At 41.6% G+C, this 26750-nt stretch overlaps 1 protein-coding gene across 1 annotated transcript in view; it reads right to left on the bottom strand.

Moving 5' to 3' along the window:
- Positions 1–16249: 16249 nt before the first annotated feature.
- The window catches only part of LOC125895868 (cadherin-2-like), a 398602-nt gene continuing 388101 nt past the window's right edge, over positions 16250–26750 (bottom strand). The window contains exon 16 of the mRNA XM_049588038.1: positions 16250–21418. Coding sequence (XP_049443995.1) covers positions 21212–21418 — 207 coding nt within the window. The 3' untranslated portion in view covers positions 16250–21211. The remainder of the gene's footprint in view (positions 21419–26750) is intronic.

Genomic DNA, 26750 nt, shown 5'->3' with positions numbered 1-26750 from the left:
CTTAAATTAAAAAAAAACATTACATATATTTCAGGGAAGATCAAATGCAGTGTAATAAACATAAAATTTAATCATAATTACTGTGGTTTTACAGAAATTTTGAAGCAGGTTGGATGAATTATGTGGGAGAGAGAGCTGCTTGAATATGCATGGCGATGGATCAAAAATGGCAGCGCCATAGCAGCCACGCCCTTTGACCGACAGACATGCAGAGCACAACTTGAAGTCGATGGATGAAATCCCTAGGACTACTTCATGAAAATACAACATGTGGAAGTCAAAATCAAAATGGCCGACTTCCTGTTTGGAGTAGACCATTGGTGCCAGAGACTTTTATGTGTGTCTGGACAACATACACATGTGTACCAATTTTCATGTTCCAACTCCAAAAAAAACCTATGGGGAGAGGTTTTTGAAAAATTCAAGGGGGCGCTATAGAGGCATTTTGCCCCCCCCCCATGGGCGAGGCCCTATCAGATGTAAGAGCTCGCCATTCTTGACCGATGTATCAATTTTCATGAGGATATGAGGTTGTTGAAGCCATCAAAAAGCCAAATGTATTTGGTGGCGAGGGTGGCACCATAGCGGCCACGCCCCTTGACATAGATAAAAGCTTTTAATAAATTTTGATCAGCATCGTCTCGGGATGATATGTACCAAATCTGAAGTTGACTGGACAAAATCTGTAGGAGGAGTTTGTTAAAATACAAGGTTGTGGAAATCACAAAGTCACCGCCAAAATGAAAAGTCCTGTTTGGACTTCGTCGTTGCTAGGGCCCTGATAAACAGCGCGATTACAATAGGGTCCTCACGGACGACTTCGTCGTCGCTCGGGCCCTAATAATAAAAATAATAATGATAATAATAATGAACAGTGCGATTATAATAGGGTCCTGATGGACAACTTCGTCGTAGCTAGGGCCCTAATAAACAGCGCGATTACAATAGGGTTCTCACGGACGACTTCGTCATCGCTCTGGCCCTAATAATAAACGGTGTGATTACAATAGGGTCCTACGGACGACTTCATTGTCGCTCGGACCCTAATAATAATAAACAATGCGAGTACAGTATGGTCCTCACGGACGACTTCGTCATCACTCAGGTCCTAATAATAATAAACAGCGCGATTACAATAGGGACTTAAGCGGATGACTTTGTTGTCGCTCGGGCCCTAATAACAATAAACAGCCCAATTAAAATAGGATCCTCACGGACGACTTCGTCATCGCTCAGGCCCTAATAATAATAAACAGCGCGATTACAGTAGGGTCCTACGCGGATGACTTTGTCGTCGCTCGGGCCCTAATAAACAGCACGATTACAATAGGGTCCTCAGAGACGACTTCGTTGTCACTTGGGCCGTAATAAACAGCGCGTTTACAATAGGGTCCTGACGGACGACATTGTCATCGCTCGGGCCCTAATGATAATAAACAACACGAGTACAATATGGTCCTCACAGACAACTTCGTCATCGCTCAGGTCCTAATAATAATAAACAGCACGATTACAATAGGGACCTACGCGGATGACATCGTTGTCGCTCGTGCCCTAATAATAATAAACAGCCCGATTAAAATAGGATCCTCACGGATGACTTCGTAGTTGCTCAGGCCCTAATAAACAGCGCGATTACAATAGGGTTCTCACGGATGACTTCGTCATCGCTTGGGCCCAAATAATGATAAACAGCGCGATTACAATAGGGTCCTATGTGAATGACTTTGTCGTCGCTTGAGCCCTAATAAACAGCGCGATTACAATCGGGTTCTCACGGACAACTTCATCGTCGCTCGGGCCCTACTAAACTGCACAATTACAATAGGGTCCTCACAGATGACTTTGTCATTGCTCGGGCCCTAATAAACAGCACGATTACAATAGCGTCCTTACGGACGACTTTGTCGTCGGTCGGGCCCTAATAAGCAGCGCGACTACAATAGGGTCCTCCTTATTTGGGTCGCTCGGGCCCTGATAAACAGCAAGATTACAATAGGGTACTCACGGATGACTTCGTCGTCGCTCGGGCCCTAATAAACTGCACCATTACAATAGGGTCCTCACAGATGACTTCGTCATCGCTCAGGCCCTAATAAACAGCGCAATTACAATAGGGTTCTCACGGACGACTTCGTTATCGCTTGGGCCCTAATAAATAATAATAATAAACAATGTGATTACAATAGGGTCCTACGTGGACAACTTTGTCATCGCTCTGGCCCTAATAATACACAGCGCAAGGACAATGGGGTCCTCATGGACAACTTCGTTGTCGCTCGAGCCTTAATATTTTTAAACAGCATGATTACAATAGGGTCCTACGGACGAATTTGTCGTTGCTCGGGCTCTAATAATAATAAACAGCACAATTACAATAGGGTCCTCACGGATGACTTCGTCGTAACTCGGGCCCTAATAATAATAAACAGCACAATAACAATAGGGTCCTCACAAGATCATATTTCTCCCGTTTTAGCTTCTCTGCACTGGCTCCCTGTAAAATCCAGAATTGAATTTAAAATCCTACTGCTACCTCTAAAGCTCTAAATGGTCAAGCTCCGTCATATCTTAGAGAGCTCATAGTGTCATATTATCCCACCAGAACTCTGCGCTCTGAGAATGCAGGGTTACTCGTGGTCCCTAAATTCTCCAAAAGTAGATTAGGAGCCAGAGCCTTCAGCTATCAGGCTCCTTTCCTGTGGAATCATCTTCCTGTTGCGGTCTGGGAGGCAGACACCATCTCCACGTTTAAGACTAGACTTAAGACTTTCCTCTTTGATAAAGCTTGTAGTTAGGGCCAGCTCAGGCTTGCCTTGTACCAGCCCCTAGTTAGGCTGACTTAGGCCTAGTCTGCCGGAGGACCTCCTATAATACACCGGGCACCTTCTCTCCTTCTCTCTCTCTCTCTCATGTCCTGTTACTACATCTTGCTAACTCGGCCGTGCTGCATGTCACTAACTCATTTTCTTCTCCAGAGCCTTTGTGCTCCACTGTCTTGCAGGTTAACTCATATCGCAGCGGTGCCTGGATAGTGAGACGTGTGTGGTTGTGCTGCTGCCGTGGTCCTGCCAGATGCCTCCTGCTGCTGCTGTTACCATTAGTCATACTTCTACTGTTAATATACACATATGATTATTGTCACATATGTATACTATCAGACATTTACTTTCAACATATTGTACCACAATAACCAGAATTATAATTATAATATTATTATAATATCATTACTTCCATTAATGTTGCTGTAGGCTACTGTCATTACTGTCTATCCTGCATCTGTCTCTGTCCCTGTCTCTCTCTCTCTCTCTCTCTCTCTCTCTCTTTCTGTCTCATTGTGTCATATGGATTACTGTTAATTTATTTTGTTGATCTGTTCTGTACGACATCTATTGCACGTCTGTCCGTCCTGGAAGAGGGATCCCTCCTCAGTTGCTATTCCTGAGGTTTCTACCGTTAAAGGGCTTTTTTTGGGAGAGTTTTTCCTTAGCCGCTGCGAGGGTCCTGAGGACAGAGGGATGTCGTATGCTGTAAAGCCCTGTGAGGAAAATTGTGATTTGTGATATTGGGCTTTATAAATAAAATTGATTGAATGATTGATTTACACATACTTTTTTTTATTGACATTTGGCTGACTGTCCGCTGCAAGCTTTGTACCACTTTAATAGTTTGGGCTACTATAAAAAACAAACAAAACAAAACAATTTATGTTTCTGAATACGCACTAATAAATATTTTCATATTGATAATAGATCAAATGATCACGTGTAATGTCAAAGGAGTCACTTCTAATGTTCTTCTTTAGTTCTAAATGACTGGTCATTAGTCATTTAGAACTGAAGAAGCGTCTTGGATGAGAGGCGAACCGTCTTCAAGAAACGCAAGCAAGTTTAGTTGCCTACAATATCGCACTTATGATTACCATGACCTGAATGACAATCTTCACCGACCACTTCTAACGATGAAACCACAAAGAGTTATCACCAGCACCGCAGTTCTATCAATTTTTGCCTTTCAGATAATTGCTTGTTTACCTGGCCTGCAAATTTAATGAAGCTCAGCATAAGTTCAATCAGGAAGACCTTTCTGTGCTTATTCATTCACAATTCTCCCTCTCTCACTTCCACTGCTTCCTCCAATCAGCTGCCACCGGGCGTGCACTCTTCTGGCTGTCCTATCGTAATTAGCCACGGCCTCCATCAGCCAATCAGGTCGTCACTATGAGATTTTAAATCTGTTCTCTCCTCTGCCGCTTTCAGCTGTTATTCTAGGCAGAATCGCCGCAGACAATCGCTCACCTTACCTTTTTCCTGCAGTCTATTGCTGATTGTACAGCCTCGTGCGTTTCCTTAGCAGCAGCGGACAACCTGATCTCACAGAAATACGTGAAATGACCACAACCTCTTAACACCGCATTCCGTGGTGGCAGCACGTAATGGGTTGAAATTACGTGCTGCCACCACGAAAACAATGCCAATGTAAAGTCAGTTAGGGTCCTCTCCCATGGTGGACACACGGATTCCCTGATTCAATCACGTCACGTCAACCTCGTTTTCCTCAATGATATCTTTAACATTCCTGAATACACACAAAAATGCGGAAGTGTTCTTGATATTAAAACGGCAAATATATTCCTCTGTTATAATTTCCCACCAATAATAATAATAATGATAATAACGTGATAGTTCGGCTGTTCTAGATATTTGTTATAGCCTATTCAAATATTCAATCCCAAAAACGCCGTTTCTAGAGAACTTGCTAAAATATCTGAAATGATATCTGCAAATCAGAAGAACTACAACTATGTTGCTGATATGTATCAAACTGCATGGCGCGGTTCCAGGGAATTGTTGTTTTTTAAAAATCTAAGTGTTTTTCCCAGATTTGGAAGTTGTAAATACTGAATTGAGAGTACACTGTGGACTTTAAGGGGATGGTAAACACATTTGTGAAATCAGATTTTAAATATCTAATTTCTAAATGGGTGAAAATTAATTTTATCCATATTTTATCCATATCTGACAGCACACTCAGTTGTTGACTACACTCACATGATAGCTGAGGTCAAGAGCTCTCTATAACAGTTGGTCCCATGTCTGTACCCCCTTTCGTTGCTGAGTTATAAGCCCTCAAACATGCACTGAGGTCAAGGTTCAAAGGTCAATGGCTGAAAGCAGGAGCCATGTAGAATCTTCATGCTGACATATGTTACTCTCCAGGTTGAGACCTTTCCAATGATGTACTTGGTTTAGCTCTATGACAAAGTTCAGATTTTTTCATTTTTTGGACACAAGCCATGCCAGGTGTAGTTTCAGAGAGCACTTTGAAGGCCCAGTGTATAAAATGAGTTTTGTTTGTTTCTTTGCTTGTTTTTTTCTTTTTTACTGTAGATAGTTACTGACATGAGTCATCCTCAGACAATACAATCCTACTAAAAAAGTAAAACCAATAATAACAATAATGAAATAAGCAAAAATAATATTAAAATCATATTGAAATTTTAAAATCTATTTACAGAGTGGAATGGTAGTCTAATAGATAACTTAGATAATATTTATTATTGTTTAGACACTTTATTATTGCTTAGATACTATTTAGCCTATTATTGTATTTACTTTTAGCATGTTCTACTTTTGAGTAATTTCTGAGAAGTTATGATAAAAAAAAAAAATAAAAAATTACAGACTATAGGAGACAACCTCTTCAGTGTCTCACGTCAATTAACAAACACTATTTGTCGGCTTTTTATAATGCCTTTTTTTTTTTTTGCTGCTGTCTCCAGTTGAGAGTGGTGATTTGCTAAATACATTCTACAATAATAATTAGATTAACATTTGGTGTATAATATTGTTGGCTATATTACGCATTTTAATGAAAAAAACGGAAGAATAAAAGAAATAAACACTGAAATAATTACTTTTTTTTATTGATACTCCTCTCTGACACACACACACACACACACACACACACACACACATTGAACACGCGATTGAATGAATGAATGAATGAATGAATGAATGAACACTGGAAGTGGTTCAGCCACAGTCCCGCCGGCTGGCGTGGTCACATTGAGATTACATTTGTTTTTTATTACTAACAAAATGTTTTATATTGACCGTATGAATGGTTTCGTTTTCAAATAAATATTTGGAAACGAAAATATGCTTTGGTGTACTTTTACAGAGTTTTGCAATATGTATATAGCCTACCTATATCAAAATGTATAATTTTCAGCAGCGGTTTGTGTGACAGCTGCCACGGTCGGAGGTATAACCAGCGGGGAAGCTGCTGGTTCTGTGGCGCTGGCTTGGGGTCCACTCTCCCCTGGTGGAGTGGAGGGTGGCCGGGTTGCCAGGAGCAGACGGCTCCATGTGATGGTGTTTCCTCTCTGGTTCTTCCGTGCTCAGCCTTATTTTTATCTTCTTATTTATTTATTAGTGACGTTTGGATTCAGTTACGGCAGACAGATGGCAATCTGAAATGGAATGAAGCCCACAGACGGCGGACAGCAGCTACAAAACAGTAGTGGAACGCGCCCCATCTGCCCACAGCACAATGCTCTTAAAGCCCTACGCTATCAAAAGCTGGCAAAATACATTTATTTTATTTTATGGCCTTGACATTAACCTGTCATATTGTTGAGTTATCAAGGACACTTCGCGTTTTCGTGTGTATACAGGAATGTTAAAGATATCATTGAGGAAAACGAGGTTGACGTGATGTGATTGAATCAGGGAATCCGTGTGTCCGCCACGGGAGAGGATCCTAATTGACTTTACATTGGCATTGTTTTCGTGGTGGCAGCACGTAATTTCAACTCATTACGTGCTGCCACCACGGAATGCGGTGTTAATAGGTCGTAGTCATTTCACGTATTTCTGTGAGATCAGGTTGGCAGCGGAATCATCTCTTATTCACCAAGTCCTCCAGTTCAGGCGATTTCACCTGTTTATAAGTCATATTGTCAACGCGCGTCTTCTGCCTCCGTTTTCCTTCTTCAGTCTCAAGCTCAGTGTCGTGTACGTTGAAGATGTGGGCCAAACTACACGTAACATGATTTGTTTCTCCGGGAAACGTTGCATACGTACACCTGGATTGCCACGCGCCGTCCCCCGTTACCCCGTTACTCCGGCCAAGCTTCCACGAACACCTTGCTTCAACCCCGCCTCGTCATCGTCATCATCACCGCAGGCCTCCACATGCAGCGGCCACCACTCTCAGCCGACCGGTCCACTCAGCTGGCATCTACCCCGAACCAGCGCTTCAGTCTGTCTCCAGCCTCTCCAGCCCCGGAGCTCCCGAATCCCTCACGGCAAGAGAGCCAGTGTTTTAAGCCATCCGATCATCAGCCTCCCTCACTGTTAAGTTAAGTGTGTGTCATATGATCAGCCTACTACTCCATTCAGTGCTGCAGACAATATTATCACTGCATCATTATGAAGTGATTTATTTATTCTTATTACCGTAATACTGCAATAGCGGCGGACCTCAATTTTCGGCTCACTGGGTTTCATCAAAGTGAGCATTTTAAGCAGGCACACCATGCCCTCCTTTCTCTATGGTATTCGCTTTAAGCTAAGCGATTTTTCCTCTTTGTCTTCATTCTTAAAATAAACTCACGTGCGCCCTTCAGTGATTCTCCAATGGGGTTGTGCGGGTTTTTCAGGTGACCGAGAATATACTTCTAGCACAATCAATTAAAAACGCCTCATTGTAGCACTCATATTTATTTGCATTCCCTTTCTTTCAGGAAACACAGCGTAGTTCGCATGCATGTCTACAGTATGCACATGCTCTCATAACAGCTGTTTCATCAGGTGGCAATAAAATAAATAAATAAAAAAATTAAAATACTGAAAGGATAAGTATGGCGGCCTCTGTTGCAGTACCATTACCTCCATCTGCCTGATTCTTGTCATTTATCATATTTAGAACTCGGCCGCCCGGATCATCACCTGTATCTAATTAGGCTATCTGACCTCATCACCCCAGTTCTCATCCAACTTCATTGCCTTCCTGTACAATACTGCATCCTCAAAAAAAAAAAAAAATAAAAAATAAAAAATTGGCATATTCACTCTATCTGGACACGGTGCACTAGCCTATATTTGTTCCTATGTTGTTGTTTTGTTTTAATGATGTCTTACTGATCTTTTCTTCCATGCTCTGTAGGCGACCTTGGGCGTCTTGAAAGGCACCTTCAAATACAATGTATTATTGTATTATTATTATCAGTATTATTATTATTATTATTAATAATAATAATAATAATAATAATAATATCATCATCATCATCATCATTATATGGTCAGTAACACAGAAACAGCCATTGGCACGTCTTGGGCTCCCTCCACAATGGTCGATTACACGCACATTAAGAAAGGGTCAGTAAGTCTGCTCCTTAAGGGCTTTTATTTAGTGAGATTCATTTCACCTAGTAGCGATAATGTTTTGAACCACCATTCTGACACACACCGTGGTCATGACGGCTGGGGCTCAATCATCTGGTTCGCTCTATTCTATTCTATTATGAAGTCCTCGCAAGCAGCTCCTTTCTGGCGTCACTCCAGGGGCCTCATTTATCAACCATGCTTAGAAAAGGTTCTAAATTCTGTCCTAAGAATGAAACTTAGAATGTGTGTAAGTAAAAAAAAAAAAAAAAAAATCTGTAACTATCAAACGTGCGGACACTGGTCGTACGCACACTAGTAAGTAATCAGTGATGATAAATCCCACCTGTTCTTAACTACCATGCTCGTGCATGGTTAGGGTCATTTGCATTCAGAAACGCCTCCAACTGACCATATATGGCAGCAACAATCCCTTTAATAATGCGTGAATGGATTTTTTCCCCCTCACCGAATGAAACAAACCAAAAAATACTATTTGGAACAGTTAATGCAGGTGTGACCAACCAAAGAAAGAATGTTGCGTGGGAGAAAGTAACGACTGCTGTGAATTCTGTTGGGTCAGAGGAAAGATCACTCTCAGAAGTAAAAAAGAAATGGTTTGACATTAAAATCAGAGCCAAAAAACGCGTCACAGCCCACAGACACGAAATATCTGCAACTGGAGGAGGACAAGCAACAACAACCCAGCTGTCACCCATCGACAACCACATTGCCAGCATCATTGGAGACACAGCACTATGTGGCATTATTCCTGATGGAGATACAGACACTCTCCCAACACAACCAGCTGTACTATCGACCAGTCACACTGCAGGTAAAATAAAAAGCCGGGCTGAGGTGTTTCATAAACATTTATTTAGACAGTTTAATTTGTGAATTTGAATTAAAATAAACGTGACAATAGTGTGATGTTTCTTCAATAACTCAGAATCTCAAGCCAGTCCCGCCTGCCCTCAGGAGCCGGAGGCGGTGGAGGAGCTGGGGGAGTTGGAGGAACAGGAGCAGCCGGGGCCATCCAAAACCCATTCGGTGCGTCCTGGGGGGGCGAGGGTGCTGACGGAGGCAGTGCTACAAAATCAACAAGACACCACCAATTCCATAAATGAAATAAAGGATCAGCTGACAAACATCGCAAATACTTTACTGCAAATTAACGAGTCACTGAAACAGATTGCTGCATGCGCATTGCAAATGTTAAATAAATAAACTTTAAAATGTTGAATGATGTTGAGATTATTTTCCCACGCACGCTTTCAATCTTGAATTTCTCACTTTTCAAAGATCAGCTAACAAACAGACTTATCTAAAATCTCTGTATGATCCTCTCTCTTGTTTGAATGGCAGCGGCATTAGGGGGTGGGAAAGGCTCTGCGTTGGGCATGGGCTCGTCTGCTCTGGGGGGTTCCTGCAGAGGGACGCCTTGTCTGATGGCTAAGTTATGAAGCACACAGCAAGCCAAGATGATGTGGCAGACTTTTTCAGGCTTATACTGAAGTGTCCCCCCCGCGCTGGACAGGCACAGCCACCTGCCTTTTAGCAGGCCTATTGCACGTTCAACGGCTGTTCTTGAACGCACATGGGCCCGGTTGTAGTGCTGCTCCTCGGGTTGGCCACGGGGGTCATCAGCCATGGCTTTAGTGGATATCCCCGATCACCTATAGTGATGTTTTAATAAACCATGTGAAGCCCAGAAAATAATTTCGAAATGTTGTAACACTCACCAATGAGCCAGCCATCCTCAACAGCTCCTGCTTGGAGGTGCACACCCACAGAGCTGTTCTGCAGAATGAATGAGCCGTGCATTCCTACAGGCCACCGGGCAACAACGTTTAACAGAGACATAGTTGCATCGCAGATTATTTGTGCATTGACTGAATGAAACCCTTTCCTGTTCACGTAACTGAATTCATTGTGTGAAGGTGCTTTTATTGCGATGTGGGTGCAATCTATAGCTCCAATTATGTTTGGGAATCCGGCGATGGCGTGAAATCCTCGTTTAATTTCGGCTTGTTGGTGATGTCTGTATGGGAACTGGATGTAAGTTGGGGCCAGAGAAATTATTGCATCCAACACTGCCGGCATGATTCTGCTTAGTGTCGGCTGTTCCAGTGGCCAAAAATCCCAGGGTGGACAGGAGCTGGATGTACACTGGGATGGCTTTGGTGCATTTTGTCTCCCGCTCCAACATGGGTTGTAAATCACGGCATAAATCCATCAATATGTTTTTGGGGAAGCGGTACCTGCTAAGAAGCCACTCTGTGCTCTCACTGAACAGATCAGCACGCTCTTTGAAAACGCGCTCCCTGTGGAGCGTATGGTTCTCCAAATCCTCCAATAGTGCAAGATAAGCCATGGTACTTGTATTTCAAGTTCAAGTTCTTTTCAGGTTGTCCTGTCACAGCTGTCTTTTATAGCTTGTCACACCAATCACTCAAAATATCTGCTAACTTACTAATTGAGAATTTGTATAAATTAGAGGAAACAGGTAACGTGTGGAGTTTGCAATTGCTGAACACTGTGACTCCTTCAGTGGGTTCTATTTGTAGTTTCACTGTTCTACCACTAGATTTTGTGTGAAAACATGGTCAGAGCTGTGCTTAAATTTACACACGTTCCTAAGCACAAGTACAAGTTGATAAATTCCATACTTTGCGTGGGAATGTTCTTACGCACTCATTACGCACACATCTGTGCATACGCACGGTTGATAAATGAGGCCCCAGACATTTTCTCAGCCCTTGTGCTATTTTTTTTTAATTGTCATGTTTCCAGTCCGTCTGCCGTTCAGTGGTATGCACACTGATCAGTTCTGGTAATCACAGTTCCCAGTCGTAAATGGTCTAACTTAATTCGAGCTGCCCTTCACAATTATATCCATCTCAGATTCACCAATCACGATTTCATCCATGAATCGGGCCCGGAACATACCTCAATCCTGTCATGCAGAGCAGTATGCAGGGCAGCTTCTAATCAGCCCGATCTTTTCCTGTTTTCACGCGCTTTAAGTATAATAGTTGTCAACTCATTTGAGCTTAGCAAGTAGCTGCATGATCGCCCCCTCATGCACATGGCATCTTTGTGCCATGTCGCTCTGTTCGTATTTAGTGTGATCCAGAGCATCATTCGTCAACCGCCTGTAGGGGAAATGTATCCGGTCAACATACACTCGAAGATGCCCATGCAATCTCTAATCCTCTTAGTGACACTTGTCCAGTTCAGCGGTAGTGCTTTTATCATAGGACCCTCTACATCTATCTGGGCAATAATCTTGATCCACTTATTGTTGAGATAGATGCATCTAGCTTTGCACTTCCCAATCAGTGTTGGTAATATCTATTAAGGCTGAGCAATTCAGGGAGGAAATAAATAAACTAATTAACCTCTTTAATGAAATAAATAAATAAATAAATAAATAAATAAATAAATAAATAACAATAAAATTAAATAAATAAATAAATAAATAAAAAGTGATCAATATAATATACAAAGACAGGGATCAAGGACCAGGGCAGATTTTTTTTTTTTTTAGCGGGTAGCAAGTACCCACTGGTTTTTGGGGGGAGCTAGGTATGGCTCCATTCTAGCACCAATTCATAAATCAAATTTCTGCTCCCCAAATTCTCACTTACTCATGCAAATAGCTGGTGGTGGTCTTTCATAGTTTCCTCTTCTGCTACCTTCAATCAAATCCCAGTTATGGTTTGTCCTATTGCCCACCTTTATATTCAGAAATGAAATTTGTCCTATTGCCCACCTTTATATTGTCCTATGCCCACCTTTATATTCAGAAATGGCAAATGGCATCAGCCTCTACGCGTTCTCATGCCATTTGCACAGTCATCCGTGGCCCTCCAACTACATGCTGCATGCACGACACCTGCTCATCCGCTACTGCTCACCTATCATTTTATAATCCTCAATCTTGCATCACCCATGAATATTCCATTTTGGTTATATAATCACAAATTCTATCTTACCCAATTCTCTATCTGTTGGTCCTGGGACATATTCTGCTGTATTCTTTTATTCAAGTTGGCCGTGATTTAATGCAATTTTATTGGTTCATTTCCTTTACCTCGTTCGCCTGATCTCTCGCTCATTTACATGGTCTTCGGGACCTCACGCAAATGCACAATCATGGTTTGTGGGACCTCATGCTGCATGCACTAACAACCTTGGTCTTCGGGACCTCATGGCTGCTCTACCATGTTCTGTGGGACTTCATGCTGTATGCACTAACAACCTCAGTCTTCGGACCTCATGCAAATGCTCTTTCATGTTCTGTGGGACCTCATGCTGTATGCATTAACAACCTCGGTCTTCTGTCCTCAGGCAAATGCTCTATCATGTTCTGTGGGACCTCATGCTGCATGCACTTACAGCCCTAGTCTTCAGGACCTCATTCCAATGCCCCACCATGGTCTGTGGGACCTCATGCATTGTGCTCGGCCTCCTTCGGTCTTCAGGACCTCACGCCAATGCCCCACCATGGTCTGTGGGACCTCATGCATTGTGCTCGGCCTCCTTCGGTCTTCAGGACCTCATGCAAATGCCCCATCATGGCTGATAAGACCTTGTGCTGTACGCCCTAACACCCTCGGTCTTCGGACCTCATGCAAATGCCCCATCATGATCTGTGGACCCCATGCTGTATGCTCCAACACCCCTGGTCTTCGGGACCTCATGCAAATGCCCCCATGGTCTGTGGACCTCTTGCACCACACCAAGGTCATTGGAACGCCTCAGAATTTTTTCCCTGCAAAACTTAATTTTCTTTGGTCAGAGGGACCCACTTAATTTCTGTTAATTTATGTTTGGTCGTCGGACCTTATTTTAATTTATCCATTTTATTTAAGTTGGTCTTCCGACCTTAGTTTCTGTTTGGTCATGTGACCTTTTATTTTGTTCGGCCTTCCGACCTTTTATTTTGTTTCTACTGATGGTCTTTAGGACTCCAGTTTGGCACCCAGGTCTATGGGACCTCATGCTTATACACGGTAATTTCTTTTCGGCCAACGGGCCATAATTTCTGTTTGTCAAGATGACTTTAATTTATTTTTGGTCGCTGGACCTTATTTTACTTTCACCATTTTATTTGAGTTGGTCTTATGATCTTAATTTTCGTTCGGTCTTTTGACCTTTTATAACATTTGGTCTCATTGATCTTTTATTATTTTCTGTATACATAGGCCCATGTCACTAGGACCTCGCACCAGTCACGTTAATTTCAGTTTGGTCATCAGACCCTTAATTGTTGTTGCTGTCATGCTGAAAATTGCTGACTTTAATTTATGTTTGGTTGCCCCACCTTTGCCTTTTGTTTGCATTATCTTAAGTTCGGTCTTCTGACCTTAATTTACGTTTGGTCTATGATCTTTCATTTCTGTTGGTCCTAGTTGACCTTTTATTTTGTTCAACATATAGACGCCATGGCCTCCAGAATCATGCCCATCCCAGCCTTCCCTCTGCCATATGACCTGATCCCCTGCTTCTGCCATTTCACCCTAGCTTCGTCTTGGCTGTTAGATCTATCCAAGCCTCCCTCTGCCACTTCCTTTCCATCTCATCTCACATCCCCTGTTTTCTAGATAGCAGCTCCCCTATTGTTGTCCTAGTCTCTTCCTGACCATATATTCTCATCAAGGTTAAACTTCCCCATTCAGGAGTCATGCAGGCCTTCAGATCTGTTCATTCCCATTCACTGCCTCCTCATTTCAGTTTGTTCATGCTTCTTTTGCAATGCATTCCCTACTAATCTTTACCTGCTTGTTGCCTCCTGGTAAGGTAAGTGTGTGAAGGAACGCTATCGCAGGTCCTTCCTGCCTGCTGCTGTCAGGCTACATAACCAGCACTGCTCACAGTAGACTGCACCATGGACACTTTATTGACACTATGGACACTTTATGGACACCACAGCTGTCTGCGTTTGCACATACAATCACTTGCACTAGATGTGCTCCCTTTATCCACTGGTCATTTTCATTCACTGCTGCTCATTATTATCCACTTCCTATTATTTTTATTATTATTGTTGTTGTTATTTATCGCTGTCTCTTGTATTTTTGTACTTAATTGCATGCCTAGTTATTTAAGTTTTTTAAGTTTAAATTTGAAATCTTTAATCTGACTCTTTCTCCTTGACTGCTGTAACACTGGAATTTCTCAATTATGGGATTAATAAAGGTGTATCTTATCTTATCTTCTCTTATCTTATCTTATCTTATCTTAAGGATTGCCTCATGTCATACGGTTTGTAGTCCCTCTCACTCCTTACACTGTTTTTGGGGGGTTCCCTAATTGGATACAGATCCATCACCCTCCTCATAGCTCTCCATCTTGAAGGGGTCTAATCGCCAAAGACTTTTCACATTTTCACATTTCATTCTCATGTGCATTTGTAATTAAATATTTTCTTTCCTAACCAAAAAAACGTGTCTCTCCTGATTCAACTATTTCAGTTTACTCTCAGAGCTCTCATCAACATGGTGTCTAGCAGCAGCAGCAGTGTTCAGGGATTAAAAAAAAAGCTCTAGCAAGCCCACTTTACACTAATAAATGTTCCAGCAGCTGGTGGAGACCAAATCAGCTAAAAGGAGAGTGAATATTGGACATCAAGTGTTCACAATAACCACTACAAATGAATACTAGTGTTGCTCTTTGTCAGCTTGATGTGTACATTAGGCATCTGCTAACATGTTGGCACCTTTATAATGTGATAAGGTGTCAGTGTGTTTACGTAGTCTTCTACTGCCCCCAAGTGGCCAAAAATCAATTGATGCTGCTTTAAAATGTCCCTTACTGAGTCTAGTGTGTGTGTGTTGTTTACCTTATTTGCAAAAGAGCAGAATGATACTGGGTTTTTTTCATAATGAAAAGATAAAAACATGCAAAAAGATTTTAATTTGTAATCCAAAGTACACATATACAAGGATTCAGGATATTAGCATGTCATTTTCAGAGATCACAGCCAAAAGAACAACAAGAGAAAAAAATACAATCTGTACATATTTCAGTTTACAGTGAGTAGCCAGTTGGAGAGTACCAGAGAACACTAAGGCAAATCATTAGCAGACAAAAGAAACATTGCCTTTTTTAATTTAATCCACCACATCAGAATATCAGGAAGTATCTTTGCTACACAACAATGACTGATGTCTCCCTTTATCAGCAATCAGCTGCATAAGTCACATTATGACAAAAGCAAAACAAAAAACAGAAGGTGTCTATCTAAATTCTACCATAACTGTACATGTCTTCTCGTTGGCTTTGGAACACCAGACTGGCAAAAATATGCAGCTCCTTTGTACAGCTCTGGGTTTGACCAACATCTTGTCACTGTAGAAACCAAAAGACCTCACTGCCAGATGGACCACTGCTCTTGAATATGATGCTGTTTTTTTTTTTTTATTAGGAGTTCATCCCTTTAGGAGCATAAACGTACTTGACAACTTCATGGGATTTTGCCCATAACATTTTAAAGTTACAGTGAAGTCAAATTAGTGAGTTTGTAACAATTACAGTAAGTATAGTATTGGCCTGAATCATAAGATTATGTATTTTTTTCTGGATATATAGCATGAAATAAACATATTCACAGCAGCAGACACTGCCAGCTCCAACAGAGTATGCCTGGTACACCAAGAAAGAGTTGCGTTATGGGTTGTTTGTAGCCTTGGGCTGAAAACATATCGATGCCGCTGCGGTGCGTCATATGATGTATGTCAAGTACCCCCCTTACCAAAAACTGGACGTGTCACGCTGCAGCTGATCAACAGACGACCATGTCAAGTTATTACTACTTCTACTGAAAGATCTGTACTTCCTCCACCTGTGGACAGCCCCTGATTAAAATTAATTTCTCACCTAAAGAGCAAATCGCCAGAGCTATAACTCACCAGGAAGTGTCTTTTTGGCCATTGTCTTTATAATTTTGGGATTGTGGATGCTTTAGCTTGGGATATTTCTCAACCTCAACCACAAGTTTCTCCTAATCATTCTTCGTCACACATTAAACACAGCAACATCAATATAGTACATCCAATTATACATCCATGGTGAGGAGAGGAGTGTCGAGCTGCCAGAGGAGCAGGTATGCTCATGGGAACTGGTATGTACAAGCAGAGGGCGAGTGGGGGAAAAATGTATTGAATTCCAGGTGAGGATTGATAAAATGACAGTGGTGTAAAGTGCTGTGGGGCGTCTTGCTGCCACCGGTGTAAGGTTGTGCATTGACACTAATATAAGTATATTTTTTGATGCACGACATATGCCATCGTTGTGTTTTGGCCTTTTAATGTGTCAAACCAGTGGAAATCTCTGGACGTATTTACTGCAGAAACGGACCTGGGAGTGAATCTGTAGTGTATCGGCCAAGATTTACCACTGTCACAGAATTTCATAATGAGGAGCTCAGAGACTGTCTGCATCATGTCAGCTGTTAGAGAAAACAATCTGACCAGCAGAGTGTGAGAATATTCTGCTCCAAAGAATGAAGAACTTACTGAACCGGAACACATATTTACCAAGCCTACATTACAAACATTATTGGAAAAATTCCATATTTAACTGCGAGTATTTTGGGTAAACTTTCCATAAATTCAAAAACAGGTGTCATCTTATTATCAGGGTCATCTTACATTAGGGCCAGTATGGTAATAATAATATATTGTGTTGCCTACACATATTTCACTGGTACAGTCGGAGCCTTTGACATGTAGTGCTAAACATCATGTTGACCTTGTCCAGTGATCTCCCCCCTCCGCCAAATACAAAGTGAAATACGGAGCTGGTGTTGACTGTTGAACTTTTTCGGTGTACATGAAGCAAAATTTGGTTAATTTCTCAGGTGCACTGACTCAACCAGTGTTCAACGCAAACAAACCCTCCAGTTTGTCTTATTGTTGGGTTGAACATGATGCAGCTGCTCTGTAATACTTTTCAATTCCAGTCATTCAAAGTTCATCTGACTCAAACATTGATAGATTCCTTTTGCCTTACACTGTGTGCCATGTTTGTGCAATGGCATAGCAACCTAACATGGATTTCTTGTATGGGTGAGTATCCCCAGGCACCTCATGATTAGATCTGATTACAATTCAGAGGGCAACTATTGCATGATAAAACAATTATCGATGTATCATGCTGCAATAAAAGTTTTGATTTCTATACATGATTTATTTTTTCTGACTGTGAGACTACTTGCTACTTTTAAAGCATAGCATACTGTGTTTGTAGTCGTGCATAATTAAATCAAAATATGAATTTATACCATCTGGTTCTTGTATAGTTCCCTTTTCCCACCAAATTTATAACCAAAATGCTTCCATACCCAAACTTTTAAACCAGTCGGATTGTTTCCATCTGTTGTTGCTCATAGTAATCTTTTGTGGGATATTTATGGCGGCGCAGTGCCCAGTGATTGCATACTGTAATACTTATTTATTTTCTTCCCCCATCCCTAATTTGTAGTCTTGATTTTATTTCCATTTAATAGCAACTGCCATAACATTCTACCGTCTGGAATGGTGGGGAAGTCAGACTAAATACTAACAGATTTAGTAAAACTTTGTTGTAAACATTACATGGCATGTAAGAGATATAAAAAATAAATGTGATTTCATTTTTAGTCTGTACCTTTTTTTTTACTGTTGAACTTTTCATCTTTGAACTCATCCTCTGATAACCATTAATATTGATGTAAAATGTCATAAAAAAGTGGTGTGAAATTGCCAAAATAACCTGCTCTAGACCTGAACCAGAACTGTTGGATGCCTGGTCTGCTACTGTGGCAAAAATTATTCCAAATGGTTCAAAATAAAAAAGAAAAATGCTGCAACATATACAACTATTCAAAGCATCTTCTACAACGGTAGGACATCCTCCAAAAATGCATATACAAGGGTGCGTATGAGAACAATACAGGGGGAACTGAAGGTTAAGATCAAGGAGGCTAAGGAGAGGTACAGGAGGAAGCTGGAGTGGAAACTCCAGCAGAACGACATGAGAGAGGTCTGGAGTGGCATGAGGACCATCACTGGCTTCAGGACCAACAACAACAGAGGAGCTGAAGGCAGCGTGGACGGGGCCAATGAACTGAATCTGTTTTTTTACAGATCTGACACTTCTGGCCCTGTTGCCTGTGCCCCCCAGCTATGTAGAGTACTTCAGCATGTCTTCAACATGAGCCTGAGTCTCCAGAGGGTCCCCATGCTGTGGAAGACATCCTGCCTCGTTCCTATGCCAAAGACGCTGCATCCCAGTGGCTCCAAGGACTACAGACCCGTGGCATTGACCTCCCACATCATGAAGTCCCTGGAGAGACTCATCCTGGAGCAGCTCCGGCCCATGGTCAAGCCACTCTTGGAACCCCTCCAGTTCACTTATCAGCCCCAACTTGGAGTGGAGGACATCATCATCTACCTGCTCAACCACGTCTACACCCACCTGGACAAGCCGGCGAGCACTGTGAGGGTCATGTTTTTTGACTTCTCTAGTGTGTTCAATGCCATCCATCCAGCTTGACTAGGTGACAAGCTGACAGAAATGCAGGTGGATGCCCCCCTGGTGTAGACTACTTGACTGGCAGACCACAGTATGTGCGCTTGCAACACTGTGTGTCAGACAGAGTGGTTAGCAATACTGGGGCCCCGCAGGGGACTGTCCTCTCTCCCTTCCTCTTCACCCTCTACACCATGGACTTCAGCTATTGCACTGAGACCTGCCATCTTCAGAAGTTTTCTGATGACCATGGCCATAGATGGACTTATCAGCAAGGGTGATGAGGATGAGTACAGGGCTGTTGTGGATAACTTTGTCACATGGTGTGAGCAGAACCATGTGCAGCTCAACGTGGCAAAGACAAGGGAACTGACTGTGGATCTGAGGAGGACCAAGACACTGGTGACCCCTGTTTCCATCCAGGGTGTCAGTGTGGACATTGTAGAGGACCAGTGGTATACCAGTGGTTCCCAACCTTTTTCTTCAGGGACCCATATTTTTACAATTGTAGACTTTAGGTTACTATATATATTTTTGTAAATAATCTCGTTAGATTTTGTTATATTTTCACTTCGAATTGCCCAATACGATATATCTTTCTACTCTTCTAAGGAGCACTTGTAAAGCCAACAATTTCCCCCCAGGGATCAACAAAGAATCTCTGATTCTGATTCTGATGATATCCTACGAATTAGAGCCCGACGAATGACATGGATTACATACTTAATATAAAGTTCTGTTATTAAAGTTACACAGGTTACATTTCAGCAAATAAAATGAATGTGGTTAGGTGTAGGGAAAAAACATGGTGAGGACATACCTTAAAATGACTCAAAGTTCACATGGTTCTGAACAGCAGTCTCCTGGGGTAAAATCCTTTGTTTTCTGACACATTCATCACCCCAACCTGTCTCCTTAATGGACTGCTTCTTTAGTGGCTCATGATTTATGTGGAAATAAACATATGTAAGAATTTCGGTGCGTTGCTTTTCACAGCAAAATGTACTAAAACGGGTACATTACGTCAGCATATCTAAAACATTCCACATTTTTCACCCTAAGTGTTAAAAAGATTTATTAGCAGAAGTGGAACTAGCAGTTTGGATAGTGGCATTTCAGCCTTTGTTTCACACGCTGGTCCTTCACCGTTCTGCTGCAGATCGACACAATACAGAGGAAAGATTGGAATTCTTGATGGCAATTCAATCAAAGCTTTGACATGATGTGATGTTGAATGATCAGTCGTTGCAGAGAAAAATCAGTGTGGGAGAGCAGAGAGGAAATTCAAACTTTAGATCTTGGCTGGTTTTGTTAACACTGGTAGTCAGTCACATTAATACCAGAGCAATGTGGTGAAATGATCCTGCTGTTTATGCATACAGACATGCGCTTCAAAAAGTAAGAAATATATCTGCCGAGTTACACACAAAGGTGTTTTACTGCCTCATATAGAAAGTGACACCAGCTTTAATGAAGCTTTTGGTCAGAGGAGACATCAGTGAGCAGTGAAGTAGTGTGAGTATATGTATATTTAATTTTGCTAACCTCTGTGATTGATTAAGCTCTACACACTGCCACATACTGGAGGTGTAAGTGGCATTTTCTGACTGAATCAGATTGAAAAATAAAACCTTCAACACCCAGAGCCGTACAGTAAAGCCATATTTTTGCTGATCAGATCATCCAAGGCATCTGTTAATAGGCTTTGCCCTTTAGACTGTCCATCCAGTGTATCTCTGTGGAAATGACTCACACACACTCTCACGCATGCACGCACGCACGCACGCACGCGCACACACACACTCATTATCATGGTGAAGTGCTCCTCCAGTTGCTGTTGGGAGCTTTAAAGCAATGTATCTCTACACTGAACACAATCAAAAGAATGTACAAAAAGGCACATTTGACCCCAGTGTTCCTGTACTGTGAGATTCAAGTGTAAATGAGCGTTTGTAGCATGGCTGTTGTAGCTCTTAACCATCATAGAGACGACATCCCCTCAGAGCGCATTGCTCTGGCAGCTCACATTTGTTAGCATAAGGGCTAACACTGAATGTCCATTAGCCTGAATGCTAGCCGGTGCCAGGCCTTGCTAGGCCGGGAGTCAGAATGGTCCCAAGTGTCTTCAACTGTCATCAAGGGGCAGCAAGTCTCCTTATAAGCTGTCCAGTGGTAATACATAAGTGCCAATCCATACCCTATATTTATGCCACATCCTCTTTTCTTAACCCTACCCATCCCACCTGAGCTTTGGGGCAAGGTGAGGTGGAGAGGGTGGTTGTTGTGGGTAGGGATTGGGGGGGCTAATCATCCCCTCCACCGTACAGGTCAGCCAGCTTGCGGAAGCGTGGTCCCCAGTCGCCGAGGTAGTCATAGTCCTGGTCTCCGCAGCTTGAAGAGGAGTGCAGGGAGCTGAGAGAGCCCGCAGTGGAGCCACTGCCCTCATAGTCAAACACAAGCAGGGAGTCGTAGGGGGGAGCGGTGGGGTCGTTGTCTGCTGCCTTCAGGCCCTGGAAGAACAAAAGGAGTACACAGCAAGGTCAGCAGAGAGAAGTTTGGAAAATAAGCCCCCCCCGTATGCCTCCACGCACCAGTCAAGTTTCTCTTACAGTTTACATCCACGTCTGTGAAAACATGGATGCTTCACAAACATATTCCCCCCCAGCAAGGCGATCTATACAATCTGTATAGATGAGTGTCACCAATTCAGTATCTGACCAAATGTTTCTCCTTCTGTTCCTGAGTAGTGGCCAGAAAAGTGTTTCATGTACAAGAGGGACAACCTGAAAACATAATGCTTTCGGCCATGGCTTTTGCTGGTGCAGAGGCAGAAAAATTGATTTTTCTGCATTACAATTATAAACTATGATAATTACGACCAGTGCTACAGTTTACTGTTGGTTACTGCTGGCAACTACACATCATCATTGGATCATCAAAGCAGAACAATGTGTAGGAGGAACACCCTTTCTGAACTCTCCCAAAACCTAAAGTAAAAGGGACAGGGGTGAGATGGGCCACTCTGAGGGTAAAATGCTTATTGCTTTGGCTGTTTCACCTCATTCTTAAGGAACTCTTTCACCGTCATCCTGACGTTGAGGGTGGTAAAGGTGTCAATTGGAAACCTTCCAGATCTAAGTTTCTGATTAACATCCTGAAAAAATCCAGCATTTGACAACACAGCCAGATTAACTGCCAGTCATTAACTATGCTTTTAAGTTTACCACATCTTCCCCCCTTTTTGTCACATCTATGGGTGCCACCCCAGCTCTCACCCGGTTGAAACTGAGGCCATGTTTACACAAAAACGCTCCACTGAAAACAGAATTGTTTCTCATTTTCGTTTTGAAAAAAGTTCCGTGTTTAGACGACAATGTTTTGATAACAATCGCCATGCACACGGATCTACAAAAATGGCCCAGAATGCTGCAGTATACATGCCAGGCCAGTAGTTGGTGGTGTGACGCTAACGCTTCCTTCTACAGAGCGGTGATGTATAAACAAACAAAACGGGACCGCACAAACGTTTGTCTGGACAGACGACAAGGTGGCGTTCCTACAGTAAATCTACACTTTACTGGGCAAGCGTTGATAAATTCAACAGGGTGAGCAGCACAAATAGAGCTCAGGAGTCCGCCATTGTTGCTGTGATAGTCGACTTTCTCGCGCATGCCTAGTGAATGGAAGTGTAATGCGCATGTGTGAAAAGTCTCAGTTTTCAGAGGAACTGCAGTTTGCAAGTATACATGACAATGGAGACGGTGCCATTTCCAAAAAATTTCACTCTGGAGCCCGTTTTCAAAACGTTGCATTTTCAGGCACCCAAAACGCCGCTGTCATGTAAATGATCGGCCAAAACTCAACTAAAGTTTATCGTTTTCAATTGAAGTCGTTGTCGTATAAACGGGACCTGAGATAAGAAGAACAGGTGTGAGTCGTAAATTCAGTTTACATTCCTGAGCAGAGACTAAGTTATCTTGTAACCAACTTGAAATGTCTCTTGACAGTAAAACTATACATTTTATCCATGTTCTAACATTGTAACTGTGCATAATCCTTGTTTGTTAGTTGAATGATTTTTTTTCCCCACTCTTGTAGGTCATAGTATGAGGGAGTTATAATATCATGTGTTTAATCCCTAATGTAATATGGAGTCATACTGCCATCTTGTGACGATAGTTAAGAAGGGTTCCCGTAAGGAATCCCATATTATATTTCGAGTTAAAATATAGTTGGATTGATTAATCAACTTGGCTTTATTAATATGTGCTTTCTCATTTAGTATGTTGATGCAATGGCAGACTAGTTTGTAATGTTTGTGCACGAAACATTTATACTTGTGTTCCGCTGATATATGCGGTATAATAATCATATTAAATTTAATTTGATGTTAAGAGCCGATTTTGACCATAATGGGAAGAGTATGTGTCTATCGTGCATAACATGTTAAAATATATAATCTCACAAAACAAAGTTTCATTAAAGTTCATTAAGTTTTCTCCGAAATAAAGTATTATCTAAACAAAGAGACCCGCCTTGCTTCAAACACGCCCACTCAAGATGGTCGGATAAAATTATTGAGCTCGGCTCATTTCCACACTTTTACTTTTACTTCTTTCTTTCCTTCCTGTTACTTTCTTTACTCTTTACTTTGTTCCTTTACTTTATTTTACTTTTACTTTTTCTTTCTTTTGCTGTCCCTTCTTCTAGTTATACTCTTTATGCCTGAACCCCTTAATGCTCTTAAGCTCGGTTCCTGCGTAAACCTTTCTTTTCTTATGATCAAAATTATTTTAAACTTTTAAGTTTACTCGACAGGTCCAGGATTGTTTTGTCTGTCCTGATTTTTCTTTATTTTTGTCTGTGCCATCAGTAACATCATACCTGAAACAATGAAGCCAGCCTATTGCAACATTTTTTATACATGTTTATAATAACTGGTAATAATATCGAACGGCCGACAAGATTGTTTTCAACCTTATTATAAGCAAATAGCCACAGCTAAATAGATAAGCTACTATTCGACCTGCAACTCCATCAAAGACTCATCGGATCCAGCGGCTACCAGACACCTATCAAAGTGTCCGCAAAGCAGGGGTTCTTTTGCCGAACCAAGAGACTTTTCGCCGCCTAAAATCACTGAAGGACACCGTCTTCAGGCTCCACTGCCCCTCACAGCTGAAGTGTTACCTCTTGTTTTAATCCATTTATACATACTGTTGATTTTGTGTTATTTCATATCATCCTTTGTTACTATTCATTTACTCAGATGTTAAACATTTAGCCTAAATAAATCTTCATTTATCGCCAAGTCGTTGTCTGTGGATATTTCTTTTGAACAGGATCATCTTAGTTCCTCACTGTATAGAGAATTGTTAACATACATGCACCTATGAAAAAGTTCACAGCTAAAACTAAATCAGCCCAATGGATTGATTCATTTCTAAAGCAGTTAATGAAACAGAGGGATGAAGGTAAATTGGTGACAGTTAAGTCAGGTTTATTGGACGACAGATTAAAATACTGCAAACTGAGAAACCAAGTAACTAAACTGAACAAAAGGAAGAAGAAAGAATATTATAGGCAAATAATTGACAGAGTTAAACATGATGGTAAAAGACTTTGGAACAACTTGAATGAAATTATGGGAAGAAAGGACAATGCATGTGCATCTTTTGTCGAATCAGATGGTATGTTTCTAACTAAGCCCCAAGGGACTGACAGCTATTTTAATATGTTTTTTATCAATAAGGTGAACAATCTGAGGCAGGGTCTAGGAGGTATTGATACTAACCCTTGTGAACTGATATGTAATGAAATAATGGATGGTAAAAATTGTATGTTTCAATGTGTAGAGGATAGAGATGTTAAGATATTGTTGAAGTCTCTTCCGAAATATGGCAGTGCAGGCACTGATAATCTAGACAATAAGGTATTAAGTATTGCTGCTGATTACATTTCGGGTCCTTTAAGTCACATTGTGAATAGATGTCTATTATGTAGGGTATATCCTAGACTGTGGAAGGAGGGAAAAATCATTCCATTACTTAAGGATAACAAGTTACCTTTTAGTGGGCCTAATAGTAGACCTATAAGTATTCTTCCTGCGCTTCCAGCAAGGTTATGGAAAGGATCATCCATGTTCAGGTCCAAGATTACTTTAACAATAACAACTTGATTACCAAATATCAACATGCATACAGAAAAAGTTACTCGTCTTGTACAGCTCTTATACAAATGACTGATGATTGGTTGAGGGGGATTGCTGACTCTAAAATAGCAGGAGCAGTTATTTTAGATTTCAGTGCCGCATTTGATGTCATTGATCATGACATTTAATTGACAAGCTAAAGTGTTATGGTTTTAGCCAAACTGCAATTACCTTGATGACGAGTTATCTTTCCTCTAGAACTCAGAAGGTTTTTTATAACGGTGGTTTGTCAGATTACAGTAGTTTAGTATGCGGTATACCCCAAGGAAGTTGTCTGGGTCCACTCGTGTTCTCAATTTTTATTAATGATCTGCCCCTAGTTGTGAATAATGCAGGTATAACAATGTATGCAGACGATTCTACTGTGTATTATGCAGCAACTACATGTCAAGAATTAAACCAAGTTTTGTCTCGTGAGTTAAATATCGAATAAAAACAAATAAATTAGTCCTAAATATATCCAAATGTAAAGATATTGTTTTTGGGTCACGATATAAATTTCTAAGCCTAAACTGGAGCTATCCATATCTGGGAACCCATAAAACAGGGGAACAGAGCTAAATTGCTGGGCCTAGTCCTTGATAGTCATCTATCATGGACTGAGCACATCAATACAGTTGTCAGTAAAATGGGACGAGGCATTGCAGTTACAAGAAAGTGCTCTCCTTATGTACAGTCACACATGCTGGGTCAAGTGTCTAAATCATTAATTTTGAGCCACTTGGACTATTGTTCAGTAGTATGGTCGTCTGCATCCAAAACTAATCTTGCAAAATTACAAGTCTCACAAAATAGGGCGGGCGGCACGGTGGTGTGGTGGTTAGCACTCTCGCCTCACAGCAAGATGGTTGCCGGTTCAATCCCGGGCATGGGAGCCCTTCTGTGCAGAGTTTGCATGTTCTCCCCATGTCAGCGTGGGTTCTCTCCGAGCACTCCGGCTTCCTCCCACAGTCCAAAGACATGCAGACTGGGGACTAGGTTAATTGGTAACTCTAAATTGTCCATAGGTGTGAATGGTTGTCTGTCTCTATGTGTCAGCCCTGCGATAGTCTGGCGACCTGTCCAGGGTGTACCCTGCCTCTCGCCCGATGTCAGCTGGGATAGGCTCCAGCCCCCCCGCGACCCTCAAGAGGATGAAGCGGTTAGAAGAAGAAGACAAAATAGGGCTGCTAGAGTTGTTCTGGGCTGCTCAATAAGAACTAGCACTGAAAAGTTGCATTCTAGCCTTTCTTGGCTCACCACTGAGCAAAGGATTTTTTCAACCATGGCCACATTTTTTAGCTGCATTATTAACTTATCCAGTATTTTTATTTGACCAAATAATTTATTGTAATAACACACATAAACACAACACTAGATTTGCCAGTAATGTTCATATTGTGGTTTCCAGTCTAAGGACTAACTCATCGCAAAAAAATGTCATTTACAGAGCCATAACATACTAGAATAGTTTACCTTTCAAAATCCGGCTAATTAAAAATACATTATCCTTTAAAAAGGACATGCAGAGGCATCTGCTGGCCTGTAGATGAGTGTGAAAAGTAGAAGGTATGCTCAGTGCGTGCGTTTACAATATTGTGTGTTTCTACAAGTTGTGCAATTTTTTCTTTGTCTTTTTGTCTTTAAAAAAA

Source organism: Epinephelus fuscoguttatus, linkage group LG10, assembly GCF_011397635.1.
Source record: "Epinephelus fuscoguttatus linkage group LG10, E.fuscoguttatus.final_Chr_v1".
In the NCBI taxonomy this organism is placed as follows: Eukaryota; Metazoa; Chordata; class Actinopteri; order Perciformes; family Serranidae; genus Epinephelus; species Epinephelus fuscoguttatus.
This window is presented reverse-complemented; position numbering and strand designations above follow the sequence as displayed.